General features: G+C 36.5%; 1 protein-coding gene across 2 annotated transcripts; it reads left to right on the forward strand.

Annotated features, from left to right (window-relative positions):
- ccdc120a (coiled-coil domain containing 120a) lies at positions 1-27,937 on the forward strand. Of its 2 annotated transcripts, XR_009826718.1 has the most exons (12): positions 1-376; positions 8,454-8,544; positions 13,297-13,387; positions 16,196-16,323; positions 16,389-16,502; positions 19,940-20,069; positions 21,138-21,194; positions 21,264-21,363; positions 21,425-21,957; positions 22,018-22,180; positions 22,251-22,460; positions 22,552-27,937. XR_009826718.1 is itself a non-coding variant. In XM_062052637.1 (11 exons), the coding sequence occupies exons 3-11, from the start codon at positions 13,354-13,356 to the stop codon at positions 22,354-22,356; spliced, it is 1,365 nt and encodes a 454-aa protein (XP_061908621.1). In that variant the 5' UTR covers positions 1-376; positions 8,454-8,544; positions 13,297-13,353; the 3' UTR covers positions 22,357-27,937. The 2 variants fall into 2 exon arrangements, 1 of the variants encoding a protein (XP_061908621.1); XM_062052637.1 differs by having other exon boundaries at positions 22,251-27,937.
- Positions 27,938-27,973: the final 36 nt, after the last annotated feature.

A 27,973-nucleotide genomic window follows, 5' to 3' on the forward strand; every position in this document is an offset into this window, starting at 1 on the left:
TTGTTTTATGTTGTATTGGTTTTGGGGGGGAAAAGAAGATGAAACTGTCCCCCTCAGTGGAAAAGGTGTGGACGAGGATCGTCTTCTAGGTTAATCGATCGACGAGCCGCCACTAATCATGATCATCTCCCTGCAGCCGGATGGCGGGTGAGCGCGCGCCCGCGTCGTCTCGAGAACGCGCCTCCTGGCGCACATGGAGCTTATTGAGGTGGCGAGCAGAGGAGGAGGAGGAGGATGAAGATGATCCAGCAGCGTGTGATGGAATGTACAAAGCGACGATCAATCAATCGATCCTTCGACGTGACACACCATCAACCTTCACGTGCGTGATGCAGCAGCGTGGATGGGCAGACGGACACGCGCGCAGGTGGTCCAGGTAAGGACACACACACACACACACACGATTATGTTCCACACGCCGGTCAACCACCTCCGAGTCGTCTAGTCGCGCCCGGGCACTTGTTTGTAGCACCCGCGGAGTTTGGAACGACAACTTGTTATTGTGGATGGCGAACCCGCCCTGCGCCCTGCGCATGCGCGAGAAGGGAAACCGCAGTATTGGCGATTAAATAATAAACTTATGATTTTAATAAGTCATTTTTTTTCCCAGATTGTCATCAAAATGGACTTTGTTGTCCATGGAGAGACATTTGTGCTGTTTTTGAGTCATCATGGGGAAAAAAAAAAAAGAAAAAAAAAGCTACTTCAAAAAAAAATGTAAACAGCACTTTTTTATAGCCATTGCTAACACAACAACATGGACACTTCATAGTTAAAAATTGACAATAAAAAAAATAAATTAAAAATTAAAAGTCAAAGTTGTGAAAGTCAACAGATCCCCCACTAGAGGATGAAAACAAGGACGCAGAAGCTGCGCCCCAGGGTTGAAAGGCTATTGGCTCCCCGCTCGGACCTCTCAGCCAATCGCAGCCGGGCATTCGCAGTTGGGATTTTCTACAGTGTTGCCATGGCAGCATCAGCAGCATGACCTACATTCATCTCTGTCTCTCCTGCACACCAACACACACACACACACACACACACAACACACTTGTAGTTTTACCTTCTTGAGACCTGAGAAAAATGCCTCCCTCTTTAGGACCACCCTTTCTAGATATAATATTATTACAACATTAATAATATATACATACTTTGCAAATATATAAAAAAAAAGCTTGTTGTGAAAAATGAGTTGGAATTTCACGAGAAAAACTTGGAATTTTGGCAGTGTTATAATAAAAGTCGTCATTTTACTCACCGCAAGTCACAATTGTATAAGAAAACTTTTAAATGTTGGCAATAAATTAATAATAATCGGAATTTTACTTGGCAAAATTATGACAAAAGTCATAATTTTGCTCAAAAATGTCACTGTTTTATAAGAACAACAAAATGGGCAACATTGTGATAAAAGTCTGAATTTTATATGATAAATGTCACCATTTTGCAGTAAAAAGTAATATTTTAACATAAAAAAGTACTTCAAGTTATTACAGTATGTCTCTATATACATATTTATTTATTTTTTTAAATTAATTTTGGCCAAAGGGGGCGCATTTCAATTTCTTACCCACACTTGTTATTTCATATGTTGACCAGAGGGGGAGCACTTTTAAAAGTGACACACAGTCAATGTGAAAAATCCCTCCTTTTTGGGACTACCCTCATTTTGATAGATGTCACCACCAGGGGTGCTAATGAGACATTCTCTATTAGATGCAATGTTATTGGGACCATGATTTATGTCATCACTTGTTCACACCTCCTCATATGGAAGATACTTTTCCTTCTTAGAAACACACACACACACACACACACACACACACACACACACACACACACACACACACACACACACACACACTTGTAGTTTTAACTTCTTGAGACCTGCAGAAAAAAAGCCTACCTCTTTAGGACCACCCTTTCTAGATATATAAAGATGTGTATTTACAACATTAATAATATATACATACTATGCAAATATAAAAAAAACTTGTTGTGAAAAATAAGTTGGAATTTCACCAGAAAAAGGTCACATTTTCACAAGAAAAACGTAGAATTTTGGCAGTATTATAATAAAAGTCCTCATTTTACTCAACGCAAGTCAAAATGTTACAAGAAAAGCTTAACATTTTGGCCATTTTATGAAAAGAGTCGTAATTTTACTCAACAAAAGTCACAATTTTTGAAGAGAACTTTCAAATTCCGGCAATATAATAATCCATCCATCCATCCATTTTCTACCGCTTGTCCCTTTTAGGGTAGTGGGGGGGGGGGTGCTGGAGCCTATCTCAGCTACATTCGGGCGGAAGGTGGGGTACACCCTGGACAAGTCGCCACCTCATCGCAGGGCCATAATAATCGGAATTTTACTTGGCGAAATGATGACAAAAGTCATCCATCCATCCATCCATTTTCTACCGCTTGTCCCTTTTGGGGTCGCGGGGGTGCTGGAGCTTATCTCAGCTGCATTCGGGCGGAAGGTGGGGTACACCCTGGAAAAGTCGCCACCTCATCACAGGGCCATAATAATCGGAATTTTACTTGGCAACATTATGACAAAAGTCATAATTTTACTCAAAAAATGTCACTCTTTTACAAGAACAACAAAGAAATGGGCAATATTGTGATAAAAGTCAGAATTGTATATGACAAATGTCACCATTTTGCATTAAAAAGTAATAATTTATCATAAAAAAGTAATAATTTTACCAGAAAATATTGCAATATTACAGAAACAGAAAGAACACAAGAGAAATTGTTCAAAATTTTATAAGAAAAAATTCGGCACATTGTGAGAAAAAGACTGCTTTTAGTTAATTTTTTTGCGGGGGGAATTTTTTGTTGGTAATTGGTTTCTAATCTTTATTATTTACTTCAAGTTACTACAGTATGTCTCTATATACATATTTATTTATTTTTTAAAATTAATTTTGGCCAAAGGGGGCACGTTTCAATGTCTTACCCACACTTGTTCTTTCATATGTTGACCAGAGGGGGAGCACTTTTAAAAGCGACACACAGTCAATGTGAAAAAATCCCTCCTTTTTGGGAGCAACCTCATTTTGATAGATGTCACCACCAGGGGTGCTAATGAGACATTCTCTATTAGATGCAATGTTATTGGGACCATGATTTATGTCATCACTTGTTCACACCTCCTCATATGGAAGATACTTTTCCTTCTTAGAAACAAACACACACACACACACACACACACACACACACACACACACACACACACACACACACACACACACACACACACACACACACACACACTTGTAGTTTTACCTTCTTGAGACCTGAGAAAAAAGCCTACCTCTTTAGGACCACCCTTTCTAGATATATAAAGATGTGTATTTACAACATTAATAATGTATACATACTATGCAGATATAAAAAAGTTTGTTGTGAAAAATTTGTTGTAATTTTACGAGAAAAACTTAGAATTTTGGCAGTGTTATAATAAAAGTCGTCATTTTACTCAACACAAGTCACAATTTTATAAGAAAACACTTCTTTTTTTTTGTCAATATAATAATAATAATCGGAATTTTACTTGGCAAAATTATGACAAAAGTCATCATTTTACTCAAAAAAATGGGCAATATTGTGATAAAAGTCAGAATTGTATATGACAAATGTCACCATTTTGCATTAAAAAGTAATAATTTAACATAAAAAACTAATAATTTTACCAGAAAATATTGCAATATTACAGAAACAGAAAGAATATGAGAAATTGTTCCTAATTTTATATGAAAAAAGTTGACACATTGTGAGAAAAAGACTGCTTTTCGTAAAAAAAAAAAAAATTGGGGGGGGAGAGGGGATTTTAATTTTTTTTTTTGTAATTGTTTTTTAATCTTCATTATTTACTTCAAGTTATTACAGTATACTCTATATACATATTTATTTATGTCTGTTTTTATTAATGTTACAAGAAAAGCTTAACATTTTGGCCATTTTATGAAAAGAGTCATAATTTTACTAGACAAAAGTCACAATTTTATTAAAAAAAACTTGAAAATTTTGGCAATATATTAATAATAATCAGAATTTTACTTGGCAAAATTATGACAAAAGTCATCATTTTACTCAAAAATTTCACTGTTTTATAAGAACAACAAAATGGGCAACATTGTGATAAAAGTCTGAATTTTATATGATAAATGTCACCATTTTGCAGTAAAAAGTAATATTTTAACATAAAAAAGTACTTCAAGTTATTACAGTACGTCTCTATATACATATTTATTTATTTTTTTAAATTAATTTTGGCCAAAGGGGGCGCATTTCAATTTCTTACCCACACTTGTTATTTCATATGTTGACCAGAGGGGGAGCACTTTTAAAAGCGACACACAGTCAATGTGAAAAAATCCCTCCTTTTTGGGACCACCCTCATTTTGATAGATGTCACCACCAGGGGTGCTAATGAGAGTTTCTCTATTAGATGCAATGTTATTGGGACCATGGTTTATGTCATCACTTGTTCACACCTCCTCATATGGAAGATACTTTTCCTTCTTAGAAACAAACACACACACACACACACACACACTTGTAGTTTTACCTTCTTGAGACCTGAGAAAAAAGCCTACCTCTTTAGGACCACCCTTTCTAGATATATAAAGATGTGTATTTACAACATTAATAATATATACATACTTTGCAAATATAAAAAAGGTAAGCTTTTAGTTAAAACATTTTTTGTTTTTTGTTTATAATTGATTTTTAATCTTCATTATTTACTTCAAGTTATTACAGTATGTCTCTATGTACATATTTATTTTGTTTTTTTTAATTAATTTTGGCCAAAGGGGGTACATTTCCATTTCTTACACACACTTGTTATTTCATATGTTGACCAGAGGGGGAGCACTTTTAAAAGCGACACACAGTCAATGTGAAAAATCCCTCCCTTTTAGGGACCACCCTAACTTTCTAGCTATATAAAGATGTGTATTTACAACATTAATAATATATACATACTATGCAAATTTAAAAATGCTTGTTGTGAAAAATGAGTTGGAATTTCACAAGAAAAAGGTCACAATTTCACAAGAAAAATGTGGAATTTTGGCTGTATTATAATAAAAGTCGTCATTTTACTCAACGCAAGTCAAAATGTTATAAAATAAACTTTTGGCAATTTTATGAAAAGAGTCGTAATTTTACTCAAAAAAAGTCACAATTTTATAAGAAAACTTTAACGTGTTATAGTTTTGATGTTATTAATATGTTATAGTTTTGATGTTATTAACATGTTATAGTTTTTATGTTAACGTGTTATAATTTTGCTATTAACATGTTATTGTTTTTATGTTAACGTTTTAAAGTTTTTATATTAATAATGTGTTATAGTTTTAATGTTAACTGTTGTAGTTTTTGTTATTAACGTTGAGTAGTTTTGATGTCATTAACTTGGTATAGTTTTTATGTTTTTTATTGTGTTATAGATTTAATGTTATTAACTTGTCATAGTTTTTGTTATTAACGTTGAATAGTTTTGATGTCATTAACGTGGTATAGTTTTTATGTTTTTTATTGTGTTATAGATTTCATGTTATTAACTTGTCATCGTTTTTGTTATAAACCTTTTATATGTTATTAATGTGTTATAGTTTTGATCTTATTAACATTTTAGTTTTTATGTTATTAACATGTTATAATTTTTATGTTATTAACATGTTATAGTTTTTATGTTATTAACGTGTTATAGTTTTTATGTTATTCATGTTTTATAGTTTTTATATTATTTACGTGTTATTAAAATAGTATTATATATAGTTTATATTAATAACGTGTTATTAATATAGTATTATATATAGTTTTAATGTTAACTGTTATAGTTTTTGTTATTAACGTTTTATAGTTTTGATGTCATTAACTTGGTATAGTTTTTATCTTGTTTATTGTGTTATAGATTTAATGTTATTAACTTGTTTTAGTTTTTGTTATTAACCTTTTATAGTTTTGATGTCATTAACGTGCTATTGTTTTTATGGTTTTTATTGTGTTATAGATGTAATGTTATTAACTTGTTTTAGTTTTTGTTATTAACCTTTTATGTTATTAACGTGTTATAGTTTTGATCTTATATACGTTTTAGTTTTTATGTTATTAACATGTTATAGTTTTTATGTTATTAACATGTTATAATTTTTATGTTATTAACATGTTATAGTTTTTATGTTATCAACGTGTTATAGTTTTTATGTTATTCACGTTTGATAGTTTTTATATTAATAACGTGTTATATTTTTTATGTTAACTGTTAGTTTTTGTTATTAACGTTTCATAGTTTTGATGTCATTAACGTGGTATAGTTTTTATGTTTTTATTGTGTTATAGATTTAATGTTATTAACTTGTCATAGTTTTTGTTATTAACGTTTTATGTGTTATTAACATGTTATAGTTTTTATGTTATTAACGTGTCAGTTTTTATGTTATTAACATTTTATAGTTTTGATGTTATTAACATGTTATAATTTTGTTATTAACATCTTATAGTTTGTATGTTATTAACGTATTATAATTTTTATGTTATTCACGTTTTATAGTTTTTATATTAAATACGTGTTATAGTTTTTATGTTAACTGTTATAGTTTTTGTTATTAACGTTTCATAGTTTAGATGTCTTTAACGTGGTATAGTTTTTATGTTTTTATTGTGTTATAGATTTAATGTTATTAACTTGTCATAGTTTTTGTTATTAACGTTTTATGTGTTATTAACATGTTATAGTTTTTATGTTATTAACGTGTCAGTTTTTATGTTATTAACATTTTATAGTTTTGATGTTATTAACATGTTATAATTTTGTTATTAACATCTTATAGTTTGTATGTTATTAACGTATTATAATTTTTATGTTATTCACGTTTTATAGTTTTTATATTAAATACGTGTTATAGTTTTTATGTTAACTGTTATAGTTTTTGTTATTAACGTTTCATAGTTTAGATGTCATTAACGTGGTATAGTTTTTATGTTTTTATTGTGTTATAGATTTGATGTTATTAAATTCTCATAGTTTTTGTTATTAACGTTTTATGTGTTAACATGTTATAGTTTTTATGTTATTAACGTGTCAGTTTTTATGTTATTAACATTTTATAGTTTTGATGTTATTAACATGTTATAATTTTGTTATTAACATCTTATAGTTTGTATGTTATTAACGTGTTATAATTTTTATGTTATTCACGTTTTATAGTTTTTATATTAAATACGTGTTATAGTTTTTATGTTAACTGTTATAGTTTTGGTTATTAACGTTTCATAGTTTTGATGTCTTTAACGTGGTATAGTTTTTATGTTTTTATTGTGTTATAGATTTAATGTTATTAACATACGTTTTGTATGTTATTAACACGTTATAGTTTTGATGTTATTAACGTTTTATAGTTTTTATGTTATCAACGTGTTATTACTGATAACCAGCCCCATACCATGAGAACCATAATAGTTATACAATTTATTTTACAACAACACACCAGCACAAACAGGTTTGGGGAGATTTTGACAAGGTGGGGGTCAAAAGTCAGTCAGAGTATTTTACAATAACGCCCCCTCTTGGCCGGGGCTTGCACTTCAGAGGTCGCCGTCTTGGCTACGTCATGGAAGGGGCGGGGCTACCTCGAGTGGTTGCAATTCCCAACTAAAAAAAAAGACAAGGAAGCAGGAAATGTTGCGATTGTTATTTCCTGTAAGTGCAGGAACTAAGTGCACTCAGTACACTTGCTGAAGTGTACTGACAGTAGTGTTGTGTTTAATGCTCACTGGCCTCACCAGGACTGCGTCAGTACACTTCAACAAATACACTGCGTGCACTTATAGTTCCTGAGTGCACTCATTTTGATTGCATAATCTCACTCTCTCCTGATGAATGGAGCATAGTTAGCCCCGCCCCCTTATGCACTTATGCACTTAAGAGGCCATGCTGGTGCTGTACAGGAAGTAAAAGTCATGTGACTCCTCCCCCGCTGACTCCTCCCTAAATTGCCCCGCCCCCATCTCTTGCCCCCCCACGGATGACATGAACATGTCAATAAGTTGTGTGTGCGTGTGTGTGTGTGTGTCATTGTCCTGCTAATGTGTGTGTGTGTGTGTGTGTGTGTGTGTGTGTGTGTGTGTGTGTGTGTGTGTGTGTGTGTGTGTGTGTGTGTGTGCGTGTGTGTGTGTGAGGACCTCTAGGAAGCTGGTGTAGATCCAAGCAGTTTTCCAAAACAAAAGCAGCAGGTGTTTTTTTCCAAAGTAAAAGTGGCACCGAAGTGCAAACGGGGCGCAAAAGTCAAAGTTTGTGAGGCCCGTCTGCCATGTAGTGAACAATGACTTCCTGTTAGGGATGTTTACCTCTCATTCAGCGCCTCACATGCTCTTATTGTGAAAGGCCAGGCCAGGCGGGAAGGGCTTGACGGTTGTTGCTTGATTCCCTGCAGGGCGCCGTCCCAAACAGGCAGAGTGGACCAGCTGAATGTTGGACGCAGACCTTCTGGATGGTCCGCACACAGGAAGTGACACTCTCCTCAGGTAGGAGCTGTCCTCATGTCTGTCCTCATGTCTGTCCTCATGTCTGTCCTCATGTCTGTCCTCATGTCTGTCCTCATGTCTGTCCTCTTGTCTGTTCTCTTGTCTGTCCTCATGTCTGTCCTCTTGTCTGTCCTCTTGTCTGTCCTCATGTCTGTCCTCATGTCTGTCCTCAGGTCTGTCGTCATGTCTGTCCCCATGTCCGTCCTCATTTTAGTCCTCATGTCTGTCCTCATTTCAGTCCTCATGTCTGTCGTCATGTCTGTCCTCATGTCTGTCCTCATGTCCGTCCTCATTTTAGTCCTCATGTCTGTCCTCATTTCAGTCCTCATGTCTGTCCTCATGTCTGTCCTCATGTCCGTCCTCATTTTAGTCCTCATGTCTGTCCTCATTTCAGTCCTCATGTCTGCCCTCATGTCTGCCCTCATGTCTGTCCTCATGTCCGTCCTCATTTCAGTCCTCATGTCTGTCGTCATGGCCGTCCTCATTTTACTCCTCATTTTAGTCCTCATGTCTGTCCTCAGGTCTGTCTTCAGGTCTGTCCTCATGTCTGTCCTCATTTTAGTCCTCATGTCTGTCCTCATGTCTGTCCTCATGTCTGTCCTTATGTCTGTCCTCAGGTCTGTCGTCAGGTCTGTCCTCATGTCTGTCCTCATGTCTGTCCTCATGTCTGTCCTCTTGTCTGTCCTCATGTCTGTCCTCATGTCTGTCCTCTTGTCTGTCCTCATGTCTGTCGTCAGGTCTGTCCTCTTGTCTGTCCTCATGTCTGTCCTTATGTCTGTCCTCAGGTCTGTCGTCAGGTCTGTCCTCTTGTCTGTCCTCATGTCTGTCCTCATGTCTGTCCTCTTGTCTGTCCTCATGTCTGTCCTTATGTCTGTCCTCAGGTCTGTCGTCAGGTCTGTCCTCTTGTCTGTCCTCATGTCTGTCCTCATGTCTGTCCTCAGGTCTGTCGTCAGGTCTGTCCTCTTGTCTGTCCTCATGTCTGTCCTCATGTCTGTCCTCTTATTTGTCCTCAAGTCTGTCCTCTTGTCTGTCCTCTTGTCTGTCCTCATGTCTGTCCTCAGGTCTGTCCTTATGTCTGTCCTCAGGTCTGTCGTCAGGTCTGTCCTCATGTCCGTCCTCATGTCTGTTCTCATGTCTCTCCTCATGTCTGTCCTCATGTCTGTCCTCATGTCTGTCCTCATTTTAGTCCTCATGTCTGTCCTTACGTCTGTCCTCATGTCTCTCCTCATGTCTGTCCTCATGTCTCTCCTCATGTCTTTCCTCATGTCTCTCCTCTTATCTGTCCTCATGTCTGTCCTTATGTCTGTCGTCAGGTCTGTCCTCAGGTCGGTCCTCATGTCTGTCCTCATGTCTCTCCTCATGTCTGTCCTCATGTCTGTCCTCATGTCTCTCCTCATATCTGTCCTCATGTCTGTCCTCATGTCTGTCCTCATGTCTGTCCTTATGTGTGTCCTCAGGTCTGTCATCAGGTCTGTCCTCATGTCTGTCCTCATTTTAGTCCTCATGTCTGTCCTCATGTCTGTCCTCATGTCTCTCCTTATATCTGTCCTCATGTCTGTCCTCATGTCTGTCCTCATGTCTGTCCTTATGTCTGTCTTTAGGTCTGTCATCAGGTCTGTCCTCATGTCTGTCCTCATGTCTATCCTCATTTTAGTCCTCATGTCTCTCCTCATGTCTGTCCTCATGTCTGTCCTCATGTCTGTCCTCATATCTGTCGTCAGGTCTCTCCTCATGTCTGTCCTCATGTCTGTCCTCATTTTAGTCCTCATGTCTGTCCTCATGTCTCTCCTCATGTCTGTCCTCATGTCCCCACAAGGCCCTCGCCCTGCAGTTGCATCCCACTCAATACCCGACTCACTATCAAACATTTCAGGAAGACCTGGAAGGAAGTTATGACTATTATAGTTTCCCGCCACAAGGGGGCGATATTGGTGCCACAGGTGATGCAGTTGCATCCCACCCAACACCCTCACCCACCATCAAAAATATATGGAAGGCAGTTATGAGTGTTTTCACCACAAGGGGGCGATGGTAGTGTGGATATTAACGTCCAGGCATGATCAGACCCCGTCCTTAAAGCCTCATGACAGCGAAGGCAAGTCCCATCATCTAAAGTGAAGTAAGGAGAGTTTAGTAGTTGATGGCGAGTTGCAGTTTTCGCCACCAGGCTCCGCCCACTTTGAATAGCTATGAACAGGCACTGACCCATCGGGCACTTCAGGGCGTCCTCGTCATTTTTACCGATCAGGATCAAGATCTGAACTTGTGCGGCCGCGTTATTGACGTTTCGTGTTTTGTGGCGAACCATCAGATCAAAGCGTGGCGCCGTGCCCCGCCCACATCTTATGTGGTAGATCATAATTACTCACAATTTATCATCGCCCGTCAGTTTAATATCTGCCTCTGATCTTCGAAAGTGACGTAATACCAATTTGATTGAAGACGGCGTGGAGTGGTATTCGCCGCCAACGACGCATGTATTAAGGGCGCCATCAACATCATTTCTACCAATTAGGATCCAAGTTTGGCGCCAAGCCACGCCCACATCCTGTCATAGGCAAACATTTTCTGCCATTCATCATCAGTTTTAGTATCTGATCAGCTAAAGTGCAAAACAAACAGATTGGTGATGGCGTCCGGCAGTTTTGGCCGCTAGGCTCCGCCCACTACGAGTAGGTACAAACAGGTACTGACCCACCGGGCACTTCATCATCATCATCATCATCGTTTCTACCAATTAGGATCAAGATCTGACTTTGTGTAAGTGTGTGCGTGTAAGTGTGTGTGTAAGTGTGTGCGTGTAATTGGGTGTGTAAGTGTGTGTGTGTAATTGTGTGTAAGTGTGTGTGTGTGTGTGTGTGTAAATGTGTAAGTGTGTGTGTGTAATTGTGTGTAAGTGTGTGTGTGTGTGTAAGTGTGTGTAAGTGTGTGTGGGTTTAAGTGTGTAAGTGTGTGCGTGTAAGTGTGTGTGTGTGTGTGTGTGTGTGTGCAAGTGTGTAAGTGTGTGTGTGTAATTTTGTGTGTAAGTTTGTGTTTGTAAGTGTGTGTAAGTGTGTGTGTGTAAGTGTGTGTGTAAATGTGTACGTGTGTGTGTGTGTGCATGTTTGTGTGTGTGTGCAAGTGTGTGTGTGTAAGTGTGTGTAAGTGTGTGTAAGTGTTACTGTGTGCGTGTGTGTGTGTAAGTGTGTATGTATGTAAGTGTAAGTGTGTGTGTAAGTGTGTGTGTGTAAGTGTAAGTGTGTGTGTGTAAGTGTGTGAGGGTGTAAGTGTGTGTGTGTAAGGGTGTAAGTGTGTGTGTGTAAGTGTGTGTGTGTGTGTGTGTGTAAGTGTGTAAGTGTGTAAGTTTGTGAGGGTGTAGGTGTGTGTGTGTAAGTGTGTACGTGTGTGAGGGTGTAAGTGTGTGTGTGTAAGTGTGTAAATGTGTACGTGTGTGAGGGTGTAAGTGTGTGTGTGTAAGTGTGTAAGTGTAAGTGTGTGAGGGTGTAAGTGTGTGTGTGTGAGGGTGTAAGTGTGTGTGGGTGTAAGTGTGTGAGGGTGTAATGTGTGAGTGTGTAAGTGTGTGAGGGTGTAAGTGTGTGTGTGTAAGTGTGTGTGTGTGTAAGTGTGTGAGGGTGTAGGTGTGTGTGTAAGTGTGTGAGGGTGTAAGTGTGTGAGGGTGTAAGTGTGTGTGTGTAAGTGTGTGAGGGTGTAGGTGTGTGTGTAAGTGTATGAGGTTGTAAGTGTGTGAGGGTGTAAGTGTGTGTGTGTAAGTGTGTGAGGGTGTAGGTGTGTGTGTAAGTGTGTGAGGGTGTAAGTGTGTGTGTGTGTAAGTGTGTAAGTGTGTGAGGGTGTAGGTGTGTGTGTAAGTGTGTAAGTGTGTGAGAGTGTAGGTGTGTGTGTGTGTAAGTGTGTGAGGGTGTAGGTGTGTGTGTAAGTGTCTAAGTGTGTGAGGGTTTAAGTGTGTGTGTGTGTGTGTGTGTGTGTGTGTGTGTGTGTGTGTGTGTGTGTGTGTGTGGGTGTGTGGGTGGGTGTGTGGGTGGGCGGGTGTGTAAGTGTGTGAGGGTGTAGGTGTGTGTGTAAGTGTGTGAGGGTGTAAGTGTGTGTGTAAGTGTGTGAGGGTGTAAGTGTGTGTGTAAGTGTGTGTGTGTGTAAGTGTGTGAGAGTGTAAGTGTGTGTGTGTGTGAGGGTGTAAGTGTGTGAGGGTGTAAGTGTGTGTGTGTGTGTGTGTGTGTGTGTGTAAGTGTGTGAGGGTGTAAGTGTGTAAGTGTGTGAGGGTGTAAGTGTGTGTGTGTAAGTGTGTGAGGGTGTAAGTGTGTGAGGGTGTAAGTGTGTGTGTGTGTGTGTGTGTAAGTGTGTGAGGGTGTAAGTGTGTAAGTGTGTGAGGGTGTAAGTGTGTGTGTGTAAGTGTGTGAGGGTGTAAGTGTGTGTGTGTGTGTAAGTGTGTGAGGGTGTAAGTGTGTAAGTGTGTGAGGGTGTAAGTGTGTGAGGGTGTAAGTGTGTGTGTGTGTAAGTGTGTGAGGGTGTAAGTGTGTGAGGGTGTAAGTGTGTGTGTGTGTAAGTGTGTGAGGGTGTAAGTGTGTGTGTGTGTGTGTGTGTGTGTGTGTGTGTGTGCATTCACTCTCACTCTGCCCGGACTCCTCACACGCTTCCTTTTGTTCCAAGGCCGGCTTCCTCTTCCTGTTTCCTGCTCAGCTCTACTTCCTGTTCTCATGTACATTGTTTCAGTGACAGGTCAAAGGTCACCATGATGTCATGTCGTGTGTGTGTGTGCAGGCGAAGGAGTCAATCAGTGAGGACGAAGGGGGCGGAGTCACATGGGACGCACGAGCCATGGAAGTCAAAGGTCAACTCATCTCAGCACCTGGTGAGACACAACCTGTGTGTGTGTGTGTGTGTGTGTGTGTGTGTGTGTGTGTGTGTGTGTGTGTGTGTGTGTTCTTGTATTTCTACCATTCTTGAGACATCAACCAGGTAAAGTAGCTTCCATATGAGGAGGTGTGAACAAGTGATGACATAAATCATGGTCCCAATACGGAAAACCATCGCATCTAATAGAGAACCAAATACTAGAGTCCGTGAACATTGCTCCAAAGTCAGGATTTTTTTGTTGATTTAATGTGCATACAAAAGTGAACACTGACAGGTGCAAAGGCAGCAATATATGATAAAACAAGACGGCAGCTAAAGAAGGACTTCCCTATTCATCCCCGAAAAAAACCCGCCAGGTGAACAGCTGACTTTTGTCATCATTTTGCCAAGTAAAATTCAGATTATTATTATAATATTGCCAACATTTTAACGTTTTCTTATAAAATTGTGACTTTTGTCAAGTAAAATGACGACTCTTTTCATAAAATTGACCACATTTTAAGCTTTTCTTGTAAAATTGAGACTGTTATTGAGTAAAATTCCAACTTTTATCATAATATTACACAACTGTTCAGTTTTTCTTGTAAAATTTTGACTTGCGTTGAGTAAAACTACGACTTTTATTATAATATTGCCAAAATTCTAAGTTTTTCTTGTGAAATTGTGACCTTTTTCTTGTGAAATTCCAACTCATTTTTCACAACAAGCTTTTTTATATCTGCATAGTATGTATATATCATTAATGTTGTAAATACACATCTTTATGTATCTAGAAAGGGTGGTCCTAAAATGGTCAGGTCTCAAAATGGTAACAAATACAAGAATGTGTGTGTGTGTGTGTGTGTGTGTGTGTGTGTGTGTGTGTGTGTGTGTGTGTGTTTTGTGTTCTTGTATTTCTACCATTCTTGAGACATCAACAAGAAAAAGTAGCTTCCATATGAGGAGGTGTGAACAAGTTAGGACATAAATCATGGTCCCAATACAGAAAACCATCGCATCTAATAGAGAACCAAATACTAGAGTCCGTGAACATTGCCCCAAAGTCAGGATTTGTTGTTGATTTAATGAAAAAACCCGCCATGTGAAAAGCTGATTTTTGTCATAATTTTGCCAAGTAAAATTCAGATTAATATTATAATATTGCCAACATTTTAAAGTTTTCTTATAAAATTGTGACTTTTGTTGAGTTAAATGACGACTCTTTTCATAAAATTGAGAGCATTTTAAGCTTTTCTTGTACAATTGCAACTATTATTGAGTAAAATTCCAACTTTTATCATAATATTGCACAACTGTTCAGTTTTTCTTGTAACATTTTGACTTGCGTTGAGTAAAACTACGACTTTTATTATAATACTGCCAAAATTCTAGGTTTTTCTTGTGAAATTGTGACCTTTTTCTTGTGAAATTCCTACTCATTTTTCACAACAAGCTTTTTTATATTTGCATAGTATGTATATATTATTAATGTTGTAAATACACATCTTTATGTATCTAGAAAGGGTGGTCCTAAAATGGTCAGGTCTCAAAAAGGTAACAAATACAAGAATGTGTGTGTGTTTTGTGTTCTTGTATTTCTACCATTCTTGAGACATCAACAAGAAAAAGTAGCTTCCATATGAGGAGGTGTGAACAAGTTAGGACCAAAATCATGGTCCCAATACAGAAAACCATTGCATCTAATAGAGAACCAAATACTAGAGTCCGTGAACATTGCTCCAAAGTCAGGATTTTTTGTTGATTTAATGAAAAAACCCGGCATATGAAAAGCTGATTTTTGTCATAATTTTGCCAAGTAAAATTCCGATTATTATTATAATATTGCCAACATTTTAAAGTTTTCTTATAAAATTGTGACTTTTGTCTAGTAAAATGACGACTCTTTTCATAATATTGACCAAATTTTAAGCTTTTCTTGTAAAATTGCAACTATTATTGAGTAAAATTCCAACTTTTATCATAATATTGCACAACTGTTCAGTTTTTCTTGTAACATTTTGACTTGCGTTGAGTAAAACTACGACTTTTATTATAATACTGCCAAAATTCTAGGTTTTTCTTGTGAAATTGTGACCTTTTTCTTGTGAAATTCCAACTCATTTTTCACAACAAGCTTTTTTATATTTGCATAGTATGTATATATTATTAATGTTGTAAATGCACATCTTTATGTATCTAGAAAGGGTGGTCCTAAAATGGTCAGGTCTCAAAAAGGTAACAAATACAAGAATGTGTGTGTGTTTTGTGTTCTTGTATTTCTACCATTCTTGAGACATCAACAAGAAAAAGTAGCTTCCATATGAGGAGGTGTGAACAAGTTAGGACCAAAATCATGGTCCCAATACAGAAAACCATTGCATCTAATAGAGAACCAAATACTAGAGTCCGTGAACATTGCTCCAAAGTCAGGATTTTTTGTTGATTTAATGAAAAAACCCGGCATGTGAAAAGCTGATTTTTGTTATAATTTTGCCAAGTAAAATTCCAAATTATTATTATAATATTGCCAACATTTTAAAGTTTTCTTATAAAATTGTGACTTTTGTCTAGTAAAATGACGACTCTTTTCATAAAATTGACCAAATGTTCAGTTTTTTTGTAAAATTTTGACTTGCGTTGTGTAAAGTGACGACTTTTATTATAATAATAGCGGTCGGCATTTTTCGGAGGTCTCAAGAAGGTAACAAATACAAGAGTGTGTGTGTGTGTGTGTGTGTGTGTGTGTGTGTGTGTGTGTGTGTGTGTGTGTGTGTGTGTGTGTGTGTGTGTGTTGTAATAATATTTGTGTGTGTGTGTTTGCTAGCTGTGGTCACATGCTGGGACAGGAAGCAGAGGGAGCGCATGGCGGAGCTGCAGGAGAAGAGGCGGAGCCTGCAGGCGCTGCTCAGCGTGCGATTGGCGGAGCTGAGGCGGGTGTGTCTGCAGGAGGCGGTGAGTGAGCGGCCGTATGGCGGTCGGCGTTGATGTCGCTGAACTTGCGTGCTCTCGTTGGCCAGGAGCTGACGGGCGCGCTGCCCGCCGACTTCCCGTTGGCGACGGGGGAGAAGCCCCCCTCCGTGAAGCGCAGGGGCGGGGCCTCGTGCCAAGCAAACAGGAAGTGCAGAGGAGAGGTGAGCGGAAGTTAGTTTGAGTCTTTATTACCAAAGCTTTTTTTGATACTGGATTTATCTAACTGATTTTTTTTTTACATCAAATGATGTCAACTGATTTTTTAAACACTGACTTTTTACACGCTGATCTTCAAAACACTCTATTTAACATATTGAATTTTTTAAAAACAAAATTTTTGCCCACAATTTTTTATTAAATGAAATTATGGTTGATTTGTGTTTTTATTATGAAAGCTTTTTTTGACACAGAATTTATTTGATTTTTTTTTTATTTATTTTTTTTACATCAAATTATGCCAAAAATGTCCATCCATCCATCCGTTTTCATTAAATAACATTTTCTAAGCAAAACTTGTTTAAAAATTCAGTTTGATGAAATTGTTTATTTAAATTCAGCCTGTAAAAATTCATTACAATTTTTCTTATTAAAAATCAGTGTATAAATATTGGTTGCTTAAAAAAAATAGCCACCAATATTTCTGCACGGATTTTTTTTACACAGAATTTGTTTACACTGTTTTTTTAATAAATAGATTTTTTAAACACTGACTTTTTACATGCTGAATTTCAAAACACTGTATTTTAACATATTGAATTTTTAAAAAACATATTTTGCTCACAATTTTTTATTAAATTAAATCATGGTTAATTTGTGTTTTTAATATGAAAGCTTTTTTTGACACAGAATTTATGTAACAATTTTTTTTTTACATCAAATTATGCCAAAAATGTCCATCCATTCATTAAATACATTTTTCTAATCAAAGCTTTTTTTTTTAAAATTCTGCTGCCTGTAAAAATTCAGTTAAAAATGTTTTTAAAAAATCACTGTATTTTAACATATTGAATTTAAAAAAAAAATTTGCTAACAATTTTTTATTAAATTAAATTATGGTTAATTTGTGTTTTTATTATGAAAGCTTTTTTTGGCACAGAATTTATTTGATTTTTTTTTGTATTTATTTTTTTTTACATCAAATTATGCCAAAAATGTCCATCCATCCATCCGTTTTCATTAAATACAATTTTCTAAGCAAAACTTGTTTAAAAATTCAGTTTGATGAAATTGTTTTTCTAAATTCAGCCTGTAAAAATTCATTACAATTTTTCTTATTAAAAATCAGTGTATAAATATTGGTTGCTTAAAAAAAATAGCCACCAATATTTCTGCACGGATTTTTTTTACACAGTATTTGTTTACACTGTTTTTTTAATAAATTAATTTTTTAAACACTGACTTTTTACATGCTGAATTTCAAAACACTGTATTTTAACATATTGAATTTTTAAAAAACATATTTTGCTCACAATTTTTTATTAAATTAAATCATGGTTAATTTGTGTTTTTAATATGAAAGCTTTTTTTGACACAGAATTTATGTAACAATTTTTTTTTTTACATCAAATTATGCCAACAATGTCCATCCATCCATCCATCCATCCATCTTTTTTCAATAAATAAAAATTCAGTAAAAAAAAATAAAAATAAAAAATCAGTGTATAAATATTGATTGCTTCTAAAAAAAAAAAAAGCCACCAATATTTCTGCACTGATTTTTTTACACTGAATTTGTTTACACTGGTTTTTTTAATAAATTGATTTTTTAAACACTGAATTTTTACACGCTGAATTTCAAAACACTGTATTTTAACATATTTTATTTTTTAAAACACATATTTGGCTCACAATTTTTTATTAAATGAAATTATGGTTAATTTGTGTTTTTATTATGAAAGCTTTTTTTGACACAGAATTGATATGATTTTTTTTTTTTACATCAAATTATGCCAAAAATGTCCATCCATCCATCCGTTTTCATTAAATACAATTTTCTAAGCAAAACTTGTTTAAAAATTCAGTTTGATGAAATTGTTTTTTTAAATTCAGCCTGTAAAAATTCATTACAATTTTTCTTATTAAAAATCAGTGTATAAATATTGGTTGCTTAAAAAAAAAAGCCACCAATATTTCTGCACAGATTTTTTTTACACAGAATTTGTTTACACTGTTTTTTTAATAAATAGATTTTTTAAACACTGACTTTTTACATGCTGAATTTCAAAACACTGTATTTTAACATATTGAATTTTTAAAAAACACATATTTTGCTCACAATTTTTTATTAAATTAAATCATGGTTAATTTGTGTTTTTATTATGAAAGCTTTTTTTGACACAGAATTTATGTAACACATTTTTTTTTTTTACATCAAATTATGCCAACAATGTCCATCCATCCATCCATCCATCTTTTTTCATTAAATAAAAATTCAGTAAAAAAAAATAAAAAAATAAAAAATCAGTGTATAAATATTGATTGCTTCTAAAAAAAAAAAGCCACCAATATTTCTGCACAGATTTTTTTACACTGAATTTGTTTACACTGGTTTTTTTAATAAATTGATTTTTTAAACACTGAATTTTTACACGCTGAATTTCAAAACACTGTATTTTAACATATTTTATTTTTTAAAACACATATTTGGCTCACAATTTTTTATTAAATGAAATTATGGTTAATTTGTGTTTTTATTATGAAAGCTTTTTTTGACACAGAATTGATTAGATTTTTTTTTTTTTACATCAAATTATGCCAAAAATGTCCATCCATTCATTAAATACATTTTTGTAAGCAAAACTTTTTTTTTGAAATTCTGCCTGTAAAAATTCAGTTAAAAATGTTTTTCAAAAATCAGTGTATAAATATTGGTTGCTTGAAAAAAAATAAAAAGCCACCAATATTTCTGCACTGATTTTTTTTAACACAGAATTTGTTTACACTGTTTTTTTAATAAATTTATTTTTTAAACACTGACTTTTTACATGCTGAATTTCAAAACACTGTATTTTAACATATTTAATTTTTAAAAAACACATATTTTGCTCACAATTTTTTATTAAATTAAATTATGGTTAATTTGTGTTTTTATTATGAAAGCTTTTTTTGACACAGAATTTATGTAACTAATTTTTTTTTTACATCAAATTATGCCAACAATGTCCATCCATCCATCCATCTTTTTTCATTAAATAAAAATTCAGTAAAAAAAAATAAAAATTAAAAATCAGTGTATAGATATTGGTTGCTTCTAAAAAAAAAAAGCCACCAATATTTCTGCACTGATTTTTTTTTTTACACTGAATTTATTTACACTGTTTTTTTAATAAACTGATTTTTTTAACACTAACTTTTTACACACTGAATTTCAAAACACTGTATTTTAACATATTGAATAAAAAAAAAACACATTTTGCCAACAATTTTTTATTAAAATTAATTACGGTTAATTTGTGTTTTCATTATGAAAGCTTTTTAAAAAAAAAAAATCTGTGACTTAAATTCAGTGTAAGAAAAAAAAGCTTAGGTAATAAAGACACAAATGATATGTACGCCCCGCCCACTTTGAACTCATGGCACCCTGTGACTCCGCCCACAGGAAGAAGACAATCAGCGAGTGAAGCCTAAAAAAACTTTATTCAGCGGAGCGCTGAGGAAACACAACGACCGAGAACACAACGTGCACACACAACACGGCAAGACGACTGTGCACAGAGGATGTCACACTGGTAACACAACACACACACCCACACACATACATACACGCACGCACACAAACAAACACGTACACACAAAAAAACACACACATACATGAACACACACACACACACAAACAAACACACACGAACAAACACACACAAACACATAAACGAGCACACTCACGAACATAAACAAACACACACACACAAACACGCAAACACACACAAAAAACACACAAACACACACATGCACACACACAAACAAACACACACACAAACACGTGCACACAAACACGCACCCACACAAACACACACACACAAACAAACACACACACACGCACACACACAAACAAACACACACACAAACACATGCACACAAACACGCACACACACAAACACACACACACACAAACAAACACACGCACAAACACGCACACACACACAAACAAACACGTATACACAAAAAACCACACACAAACGAACACGCACACAAACACACTTACACCAACACACACATACAAACATGCACACACACACACACAAATATACATAGAATCACACACACAAACACACACACACAAACAAACACACCCAAACAAACACGCAAACACACAAACACAAAAACACGCACACACAAACTCACCCACACAACCACACACACAAACACACATGCACACAAACACGCACACACACACACACACACAAACACACACACACAAATATACATAGAACCACACACACAAACACACACACAAACACACACACACAAACACGCACCCACACAAACACGCACACACACAAAAACACACACAAACACACGCACACAAACAAACACAAACATGCACCCACACAAACACACAAACACGCACACACAAACTCACACACACGCACACACACACAAAAAAATACACAAACATACACAGAACCACAAACACACTCACACAAACACGCACACACGCACACAAACACGCACACAGACAAACACACACAAACAATAACACACACACGCGCACACACACGTGTAGGCCTGTGTGTTTATTAAGTGTGTTTGTGTGTGTGTACGTGTGTGTGTGTGTTTGTGCGTGTGTGTGTGTCCAGACGACACAGTGAGGTCAGAGAGCAGCTCCACGTCTGACTCTACAGGACACGACAACGGTACACACCCACACACACACACACACACACACACAGCAGAAGGTTGATGACGTCATGGTCACGTTCCAGATGAGTGTGTGGCTCAGGGTCGCCCCCTGCTGGTGGGCACTGGTTCTCCAGTGGAGCTCTTCTATCCCAGCAAAGCCAGGAGGAGTTCGCTGTGCCACAGGTGATAAGATCAGATAAGTTAAGATAAGACAAGAGAGTCTGATCAAGGTGTTCCACTTCAGGGCGGAGCTTCCTGAGGTTCTCGCCAGCCACAGGCCCCTCCTCCTCCAGCTCCCCACCCCTCCTCGCTCCCACGACAGCTCGCCGACCTCCCGCCCGTCCGAGGCGGCCCGTCGCGGCAACAGCGCAGACGGGCCGCCAGAGGAGGAGGAGGGAGGGGTGGCACGGTCCGGAGGAGGCGCCGTCGGCCCCCCAGAGGCGGGGCGGGGCTACGGCGACCTCCTGCTGGATTACGTGCTGACCAAACAGCGGCAGCGCGCCAAGCCGCACCGGCCGCCGCCGCACTACAACGGCCACGCCACCTCCCGGCCGCCCCCGGTGGCGCCGCCCGCCTACCGCGTTCACATGGGCGAGCAGCGCCGCGTCAAGGTCACCCGCACCAAGTCCTGCGGCCCCTTCCTGCCCGTGTCGCAGGCCGACGCCCACATCCAGCCCGACCCCCACCCCCACCTGCTGCCCCCGCAGCCGGCCCCCGCGCAGGACGCCCGCCCGGGGGGAGCCGCCAGGAACCTCCACAAGGCCCTCGCCCTGGAAGGTAAGACACTCGCTCGCCTCCCCGTTCGCGCTGACGCCGCCGCCGCCCTCCCGTCGACAGGTCTGAGGGACTGGTACTTGAGGAACACCGCAGGCTCCTCCCACGCCGACGGCAAGGTCAAAGGTCAAGGCGGGGGCACCGCACAGCGCAGACGCACCACTCACGGCCTGCAAGGGGCGCTGCCGCACTCCGTCACCTTCCACGGACACCCGCTGCACGGCAGGTGGGTGCACGGCCGGCTGTTACCATGGCAACACGCTCCCCCCCACCCCCCTATCTCTCCTCTCTTTTAGGTCTGTGGACGGCTCGCTCTACCTGGACTCCGCCCCTCCCCGCAAACAGGAAGTCCCTCTCAGGGAAGCGCCTGCAGAACCGACGTCGCCAGGGACTCTGGTCTGACCGCTCGGCCGATCAGGACGGCGCCACTTCAGGAAGTGGGCGGCGGCGCTGAGCCTTCGCATGCCGCCGCCGCCGCCTCAGGGAGAGCAATCTTTTCACGCTTGGTGACTACGCCCAAAGACTCCGCCCACCAGCCCCGAGGACGCGGAAGAGAGAGAGAGAGCAATAATGAGTGGTTTCTTTGTCGTCGTTCAGGTTCTACCTGAAGCACGTAAGCAAACATGGCGGCCGTCTCCACGACGCCATCAAGGACGCCCGATGACGTCATCACGTGACCACTTCCTTCAGGTGTGGCTGTGTGAGAGGAGCAATGTTTTTATTGATTTCAATCAGCTGAGGTGACAATCACATGACGGGTATTGATCAGAGGCGTATTGATTAGGGACAGGGGTGTCCAAACCTTTTACACAGAGGGCCGCCCACCCTCACAATTTTTCATTTTCAAAACCAATACAGTATTTATTGTAACACAATTTTGGCGATCGTTAAAGGTCCTGGGGACCCAAAAGGGTCTCAGTCGTTAAAGTGTTAAAAATAAAAAATAAAGTTTTTACTTTCAACGCTAAAATATGAAATCTGACTAAAGGCTTCGGGGGACCCAAAAGGGTCTCAGTCATTAAAGTGTTAAAAAAAAAAAATTTTTTTACTTTCAACGCTAAAATATGAAATCTGACTAAAGGCTTCGGGGGACCCAAAAGGGTCTCAGTCGTTAAAGTGTTAAAAATGTAAAAAAAATTTACTTTCAATGCTAAAATATGAAATCTGACTAAAGGCTTCAGGGGGCCCAAAAGGGTCTCAGTCGTTAAAGTGTTGAAAATATATATATTTTTTACTTTCAACGCTAAAATATGAAATCCGACTAAAGGCTTCAGGGGACCAAAAAGGGTCTCAGTGGTTAAAGTGTTAAAAATAAAAAAATGTTTTTACTTTCAACGCTAAAATATGAAATCCGACTAAAGGCTTCAGGGGACCCAAAAGGGTCTCAGTCGTTAAAGTGTTAAATTGTTTTTATTTTTTTTACTTTCAACGCTAAAATATGAAATCTTACTAAAGACTTCAGGGGACCCAAAAGGGTGTCAGTCGTTAAAGTGTTAAAAATAAAAAATTGTTTTACTTTCGACGCTAAAATATGAAATCCGACTAAAGACTTCGGGCGACCCAAAAGGGTCTCAGTCGTTTAAGTGTTAAAAATAAAAAAAATTTTTTTTACTTTCAACGCTAAAATATGAAATCTGACTAAAGGCTTCGGGGGACCCAAAAGGGTCTCAGTCATTAAAGTGTTAAAAATAAAAAAAATTTTTTTACTTTCAACGCTAAACTATGAAATCTGACTAAAGGCTTCGGGGGACCCAAAAGGGTCTCAGTCGTCAAAGTGTTAAAAATAAAACATTATTTTTACTTTCAACGCTAAAATATGAAATCTGACTAAAGGCTTCGGGGGACCCAAAAGGGTCTCAGTCGTTAAAGTGTTAAAAATAAAACATTATTTTTACTTTCAACGCTAAAATATGAAATCTGACTAAAGGCTTCGGTGGACCCAAAAGGGTCTCGGTCGTTAAAGTGTTAAAAATGAACTTTTTTTTTTACTTTCAACGCTAAAATATGAAATCTGACTAAAGGTTTCGGGGGACCCAAAAGGGTCTCAGTCGTTAAAGTGTTAAAAATTAAAAATTGTTTAACTTTCAACGCTAAAATATGACATCTGACTAAAGACTTCAGGGGGCCCAAAAGGGTCTCAGTCGTTAAAGTGTTAAAAATAAAACATTTTTTTTACTTTCAACACTAAAATATGAAATCTGACTAAAGGCTTCAGAGGACCCAAAAGGGTCTCAGTCGTTAAAGTGTTAAAAATTTACATTTTTTTTACTTTCAACGCTAAAATATGAAATCTGACTAAAGGCTTCAGGGGGCCCAAAAGGGTCTCAGTCGTTAAAGTGTTGAAAATATATATATTTTTTACTTTCAACGCTAAAATATGAAATCCGACTAAAGGCTTCAGGGGACCAAAAAGGGTCTCAGTGGTTAAAGTGTTAAAAATAAAAAATTGTTTTTACTTTCAACGCTAAAATATGAAATCCGACTAAAGGCTTCAGGGGACCCAAAAGGGTCTCAGTCGTTAAAGTGTTAATTTTTTTTAATTTTTTTTACTTTCAACGCTGAAATATGAAATCTTACTAAAGACTTCAGGGGACCCAAAAGGGTGTCAGTCGTTAAAGTGTTAAAAATTTAAAAATTGTTTTACTTTCGACGCTAAAATATGAAATCCGACTAAAGACTTCGGGCGACCCAAAAGGGTTTCAGTCGTTTAAGTGTTAAAAATTAAAAATTGTTTAACTTTCAATGCTAAAATATGACATCTGACTAAAGACTTCAGGGGGCCCAAAAGGGTCTCAGTCGTTAAAGTGTTAAAAATAAAACATTATTTTTACTTTCAACGCTAAAATATGAAATCTGACTAAAGGCTTCGGGGGACCCAAAAGGGTCTCAGTCGTTAAAGTGTTAAAAATAAAAAAAAATGTTTTTACTTTCTACGCTAAAATATGAAATCTGACTAAAGGCTTCTGGGGACCCAAAAGGGTCTCAGTTGTTAGTGTTAAAAATAAAAACAATTTTTTACTTTCACTGCTAAAATATGAAATCTGACTAAAGGCTTTGGGGTACCCAAAAGGCTTCAGGGGACCCAAAAGGGTCTCAGTCGTTAAAGTGTTAAGAAATAAAACAAATGTTTACTTTCAACGCTAAAATATGAAATCTGACTAAAGGTTTCGGGGGACCCAATAGGGTCTCAGTCGTTAAAGAGTTGAAAATAATTTTTTTTTTACTTTCAACGCTAAAATATGAAATCTGACTAAAGGCTTCGGGGGACCCAAAATGTTCTCAGTTACCAAAGTGTTCAAATAAAAACAAGCCATTTATTTTATTTCATTTTTTAACTTTCAACGCTAAAATATTAAGTGATCAATTTGCTGTTTATCTGTGGACACAAAGTACATTTTTAAAATAGTTTTACGCCCTTTTGGTCAAAGAAACTTTTTTTTTTATGGCAAACAACACAAAATATGCAATATGTTCTTAAAGGTCCCGGGGAACCCAAATGGGTCTCAGTCATTAAAGTGTTAAAAATAAGTCTTTTTATATATATACTTTACTAAAATATCTATTGATCAACTTGAGATCTATCTGTTGACATAAAGTTTTCATTTTTTGAAATGTTTTATGCTCTTTTAGTCTAAGATTTTTTTTTTTTATGGCAAAAACGCCAAATATGCAAAATTTTCTCCCGAAAACTGTTTCAGGTGGAATATTTACTGTGAAGTAATTGGAGCCTTAAAAAGGTGAACAACTCATGACAACATTATTATTTTTTGAACAATGAAATCTGACTAAAGGCGCCGGGGACCCAAAAGGGTCTCAGTCACCAAAGTGTTAAAATAAAAACAAGCCATTTTATTTTAATTTTTTAAACTTTCAACGCTAAAATATTAAGAGATGAAGTGTCAGTCTATCTGTTGACACAAAGTTCAACATTTTTTAAAATATATTTTATGACCTTTTGGTCAAAGAAAAAACTGTTTTTGAAGGTCCCAGGGAAAATAAGTCATATATTATTTTATTTTTTACTTTCAACGCTAAAATATTTATAGATCAACTTGAGATCTATCCGTTGACACAAAGTTTATTTGTATTTATTGTTTTATGCCCTTTTGGTCGAAGGAAACTTTTTTTTATGGCAAAAAAACACAAAATATGCAATATATTCTTAAAGGTCCCGGGGACCCAATTGGGTCTCAGTCATTAAAGTGTTAAAAATAAGTCTTTTTTTTATATATACTTTACTAAAATATCTATTGATCAACTTGAGATCTATCTGTTGACATGAAGTTTTCATTTTTTGAAATGTTTTATGCCCTGTTTTTTATGGCAAAAACACAAAATATGCAATATTTTCTCCTAAAAACTGTTTAAAGTGTAATATTTGATGTGAAGTAATTGGAGTGAACAACTCATGACAACATTATTATTTTTTTAACAATGAAATCTGACTAAAGGCCCCAGGGACCCAAAAGGTTCTCAGTCACCAGAGTGTAAAAAAAATAAAAACAAGACATATATTTTATTTTTTTAAATATTGAGAGATCAATTTGCTGTCTGTTGACACAAAGTAAAAATTGTTTTTATTGTTTGATGCCCTTTTTGTCAAAGAAAATCCTGTGTTTTTTTTATGGCAAAAACACAAAATATGCAATATTTCCTCCCAAAAGTAGTAATTGGCGCCTTTGATAGGTCAATGACGTATAACAACATTGATTTTGATTTATTATTATTTTTTGAACAATGACAGTTAAAAAAAATCAGACTAAAGGCCCCCAAAAGGGTCTCAGTCATCAAAGTGTTTAAAAAAAGCCACATATTTTATTATTTTAACTGTGAACGCTAAAATATCTATGGATCAAGTTGCGGTCTATCTGGTGACACAAAGTAAAACATTTTTTTAATGTTTTATGCCCTTTTGGTCAAAGAACAAACTGTTTTTAAAGGTCTCGGGGACCCAAATGGGTCTCAGTCATTAAAGTGTTAAAAATAAGTAATATATTATTATTTGTTTTACTTTCAACACTAAAGTATCTATACATCACATTGAGATCTATCCTTTGACATAAAGTTTTAATTTTTTATTCATGTTTTATGCTCTTTGTTTGTCAAAGAAAACCCAGTTTTTTTACAGCAAAAACACAAAATATGCAATATTTTCTCCCCAAACCTGTTCAAAGTGGAATATTTGATGTGAAGTAATTGGAGCCTTAAATAGATAAGTCATATATTATTTGTTTTTTACTTTCAACGCTAAAATATCTATAGATCAACTTCATCTGTTTGTTGACATAATCTTGAAGTATTTTTTAAATTTGTGATGCCTGTTTGTTTTTATGGCAAAAACACAAAATATGCAATATTTTCCTCCCAAAAAAGTATTTGATGTGAAATAATTGGCACATTAAATCGCTCAGTGTGTCATAACATTATTATTTTTTTATTATTATTTTTTGAATAATGACAGTTAAAAAAAACACACTAAATGTCCCGGGGACCCGAAAGGGTCTCAGTCAAAAAAGTGTCAAACAGGTCACGTATTAGTTTTTTTCAACTTGAAATGTATCCGCTGACATAAAGTTTAAATTTTCTTAATGTTTTATGCCATTTTATGTAAAAAAACAAAAACATTAATTTTGATTCATTATTATTTTTTTAATATGGACAGTTACAAAAAATCAGACTAAAGGTCTGGGGATTAAAAAAAAGTGCCAAAAACAAGTCAAATATTTGCTTTTTTTTAAAAATTTACTTATTTTATTTTTAAAAAATGTTTTAAGCCATTTTTGTCAAATAAAACTGTTGAAAAAAACACAAAATATGCAATACCCCCAACGTTCAAAGTGAAATATTTGATGTGAAGTATTTGGCGCCTTAAATAGTTCAAAAATTATTATATAATTATTTGAACAATGACAGTGCAACAAAAAAAAATCAGACTAAAGACCCCGGGGACCCAAAAGGGTCTCAGTCATCAAAGTATCAAAAACAAGCCATATATATATATATATATATATATATATAT

This window comes from Entelurus aequoreus, linkage group LG07, assembly GCF_033978785.1.
Source record: "Entelurus aequoreus isolate RoL-2023_Sb linkage group LG07, RoL_Eaeq_v1.1, whole genome shotgun sequence".
In the NCBI taxonomy this organism is placed as follows: Eukaryota; Metazoa; Chordata; class Actinopteri; order Syngnathiformes; family Syngnathidae; genus Entelurus; species Entelurus aequoreus.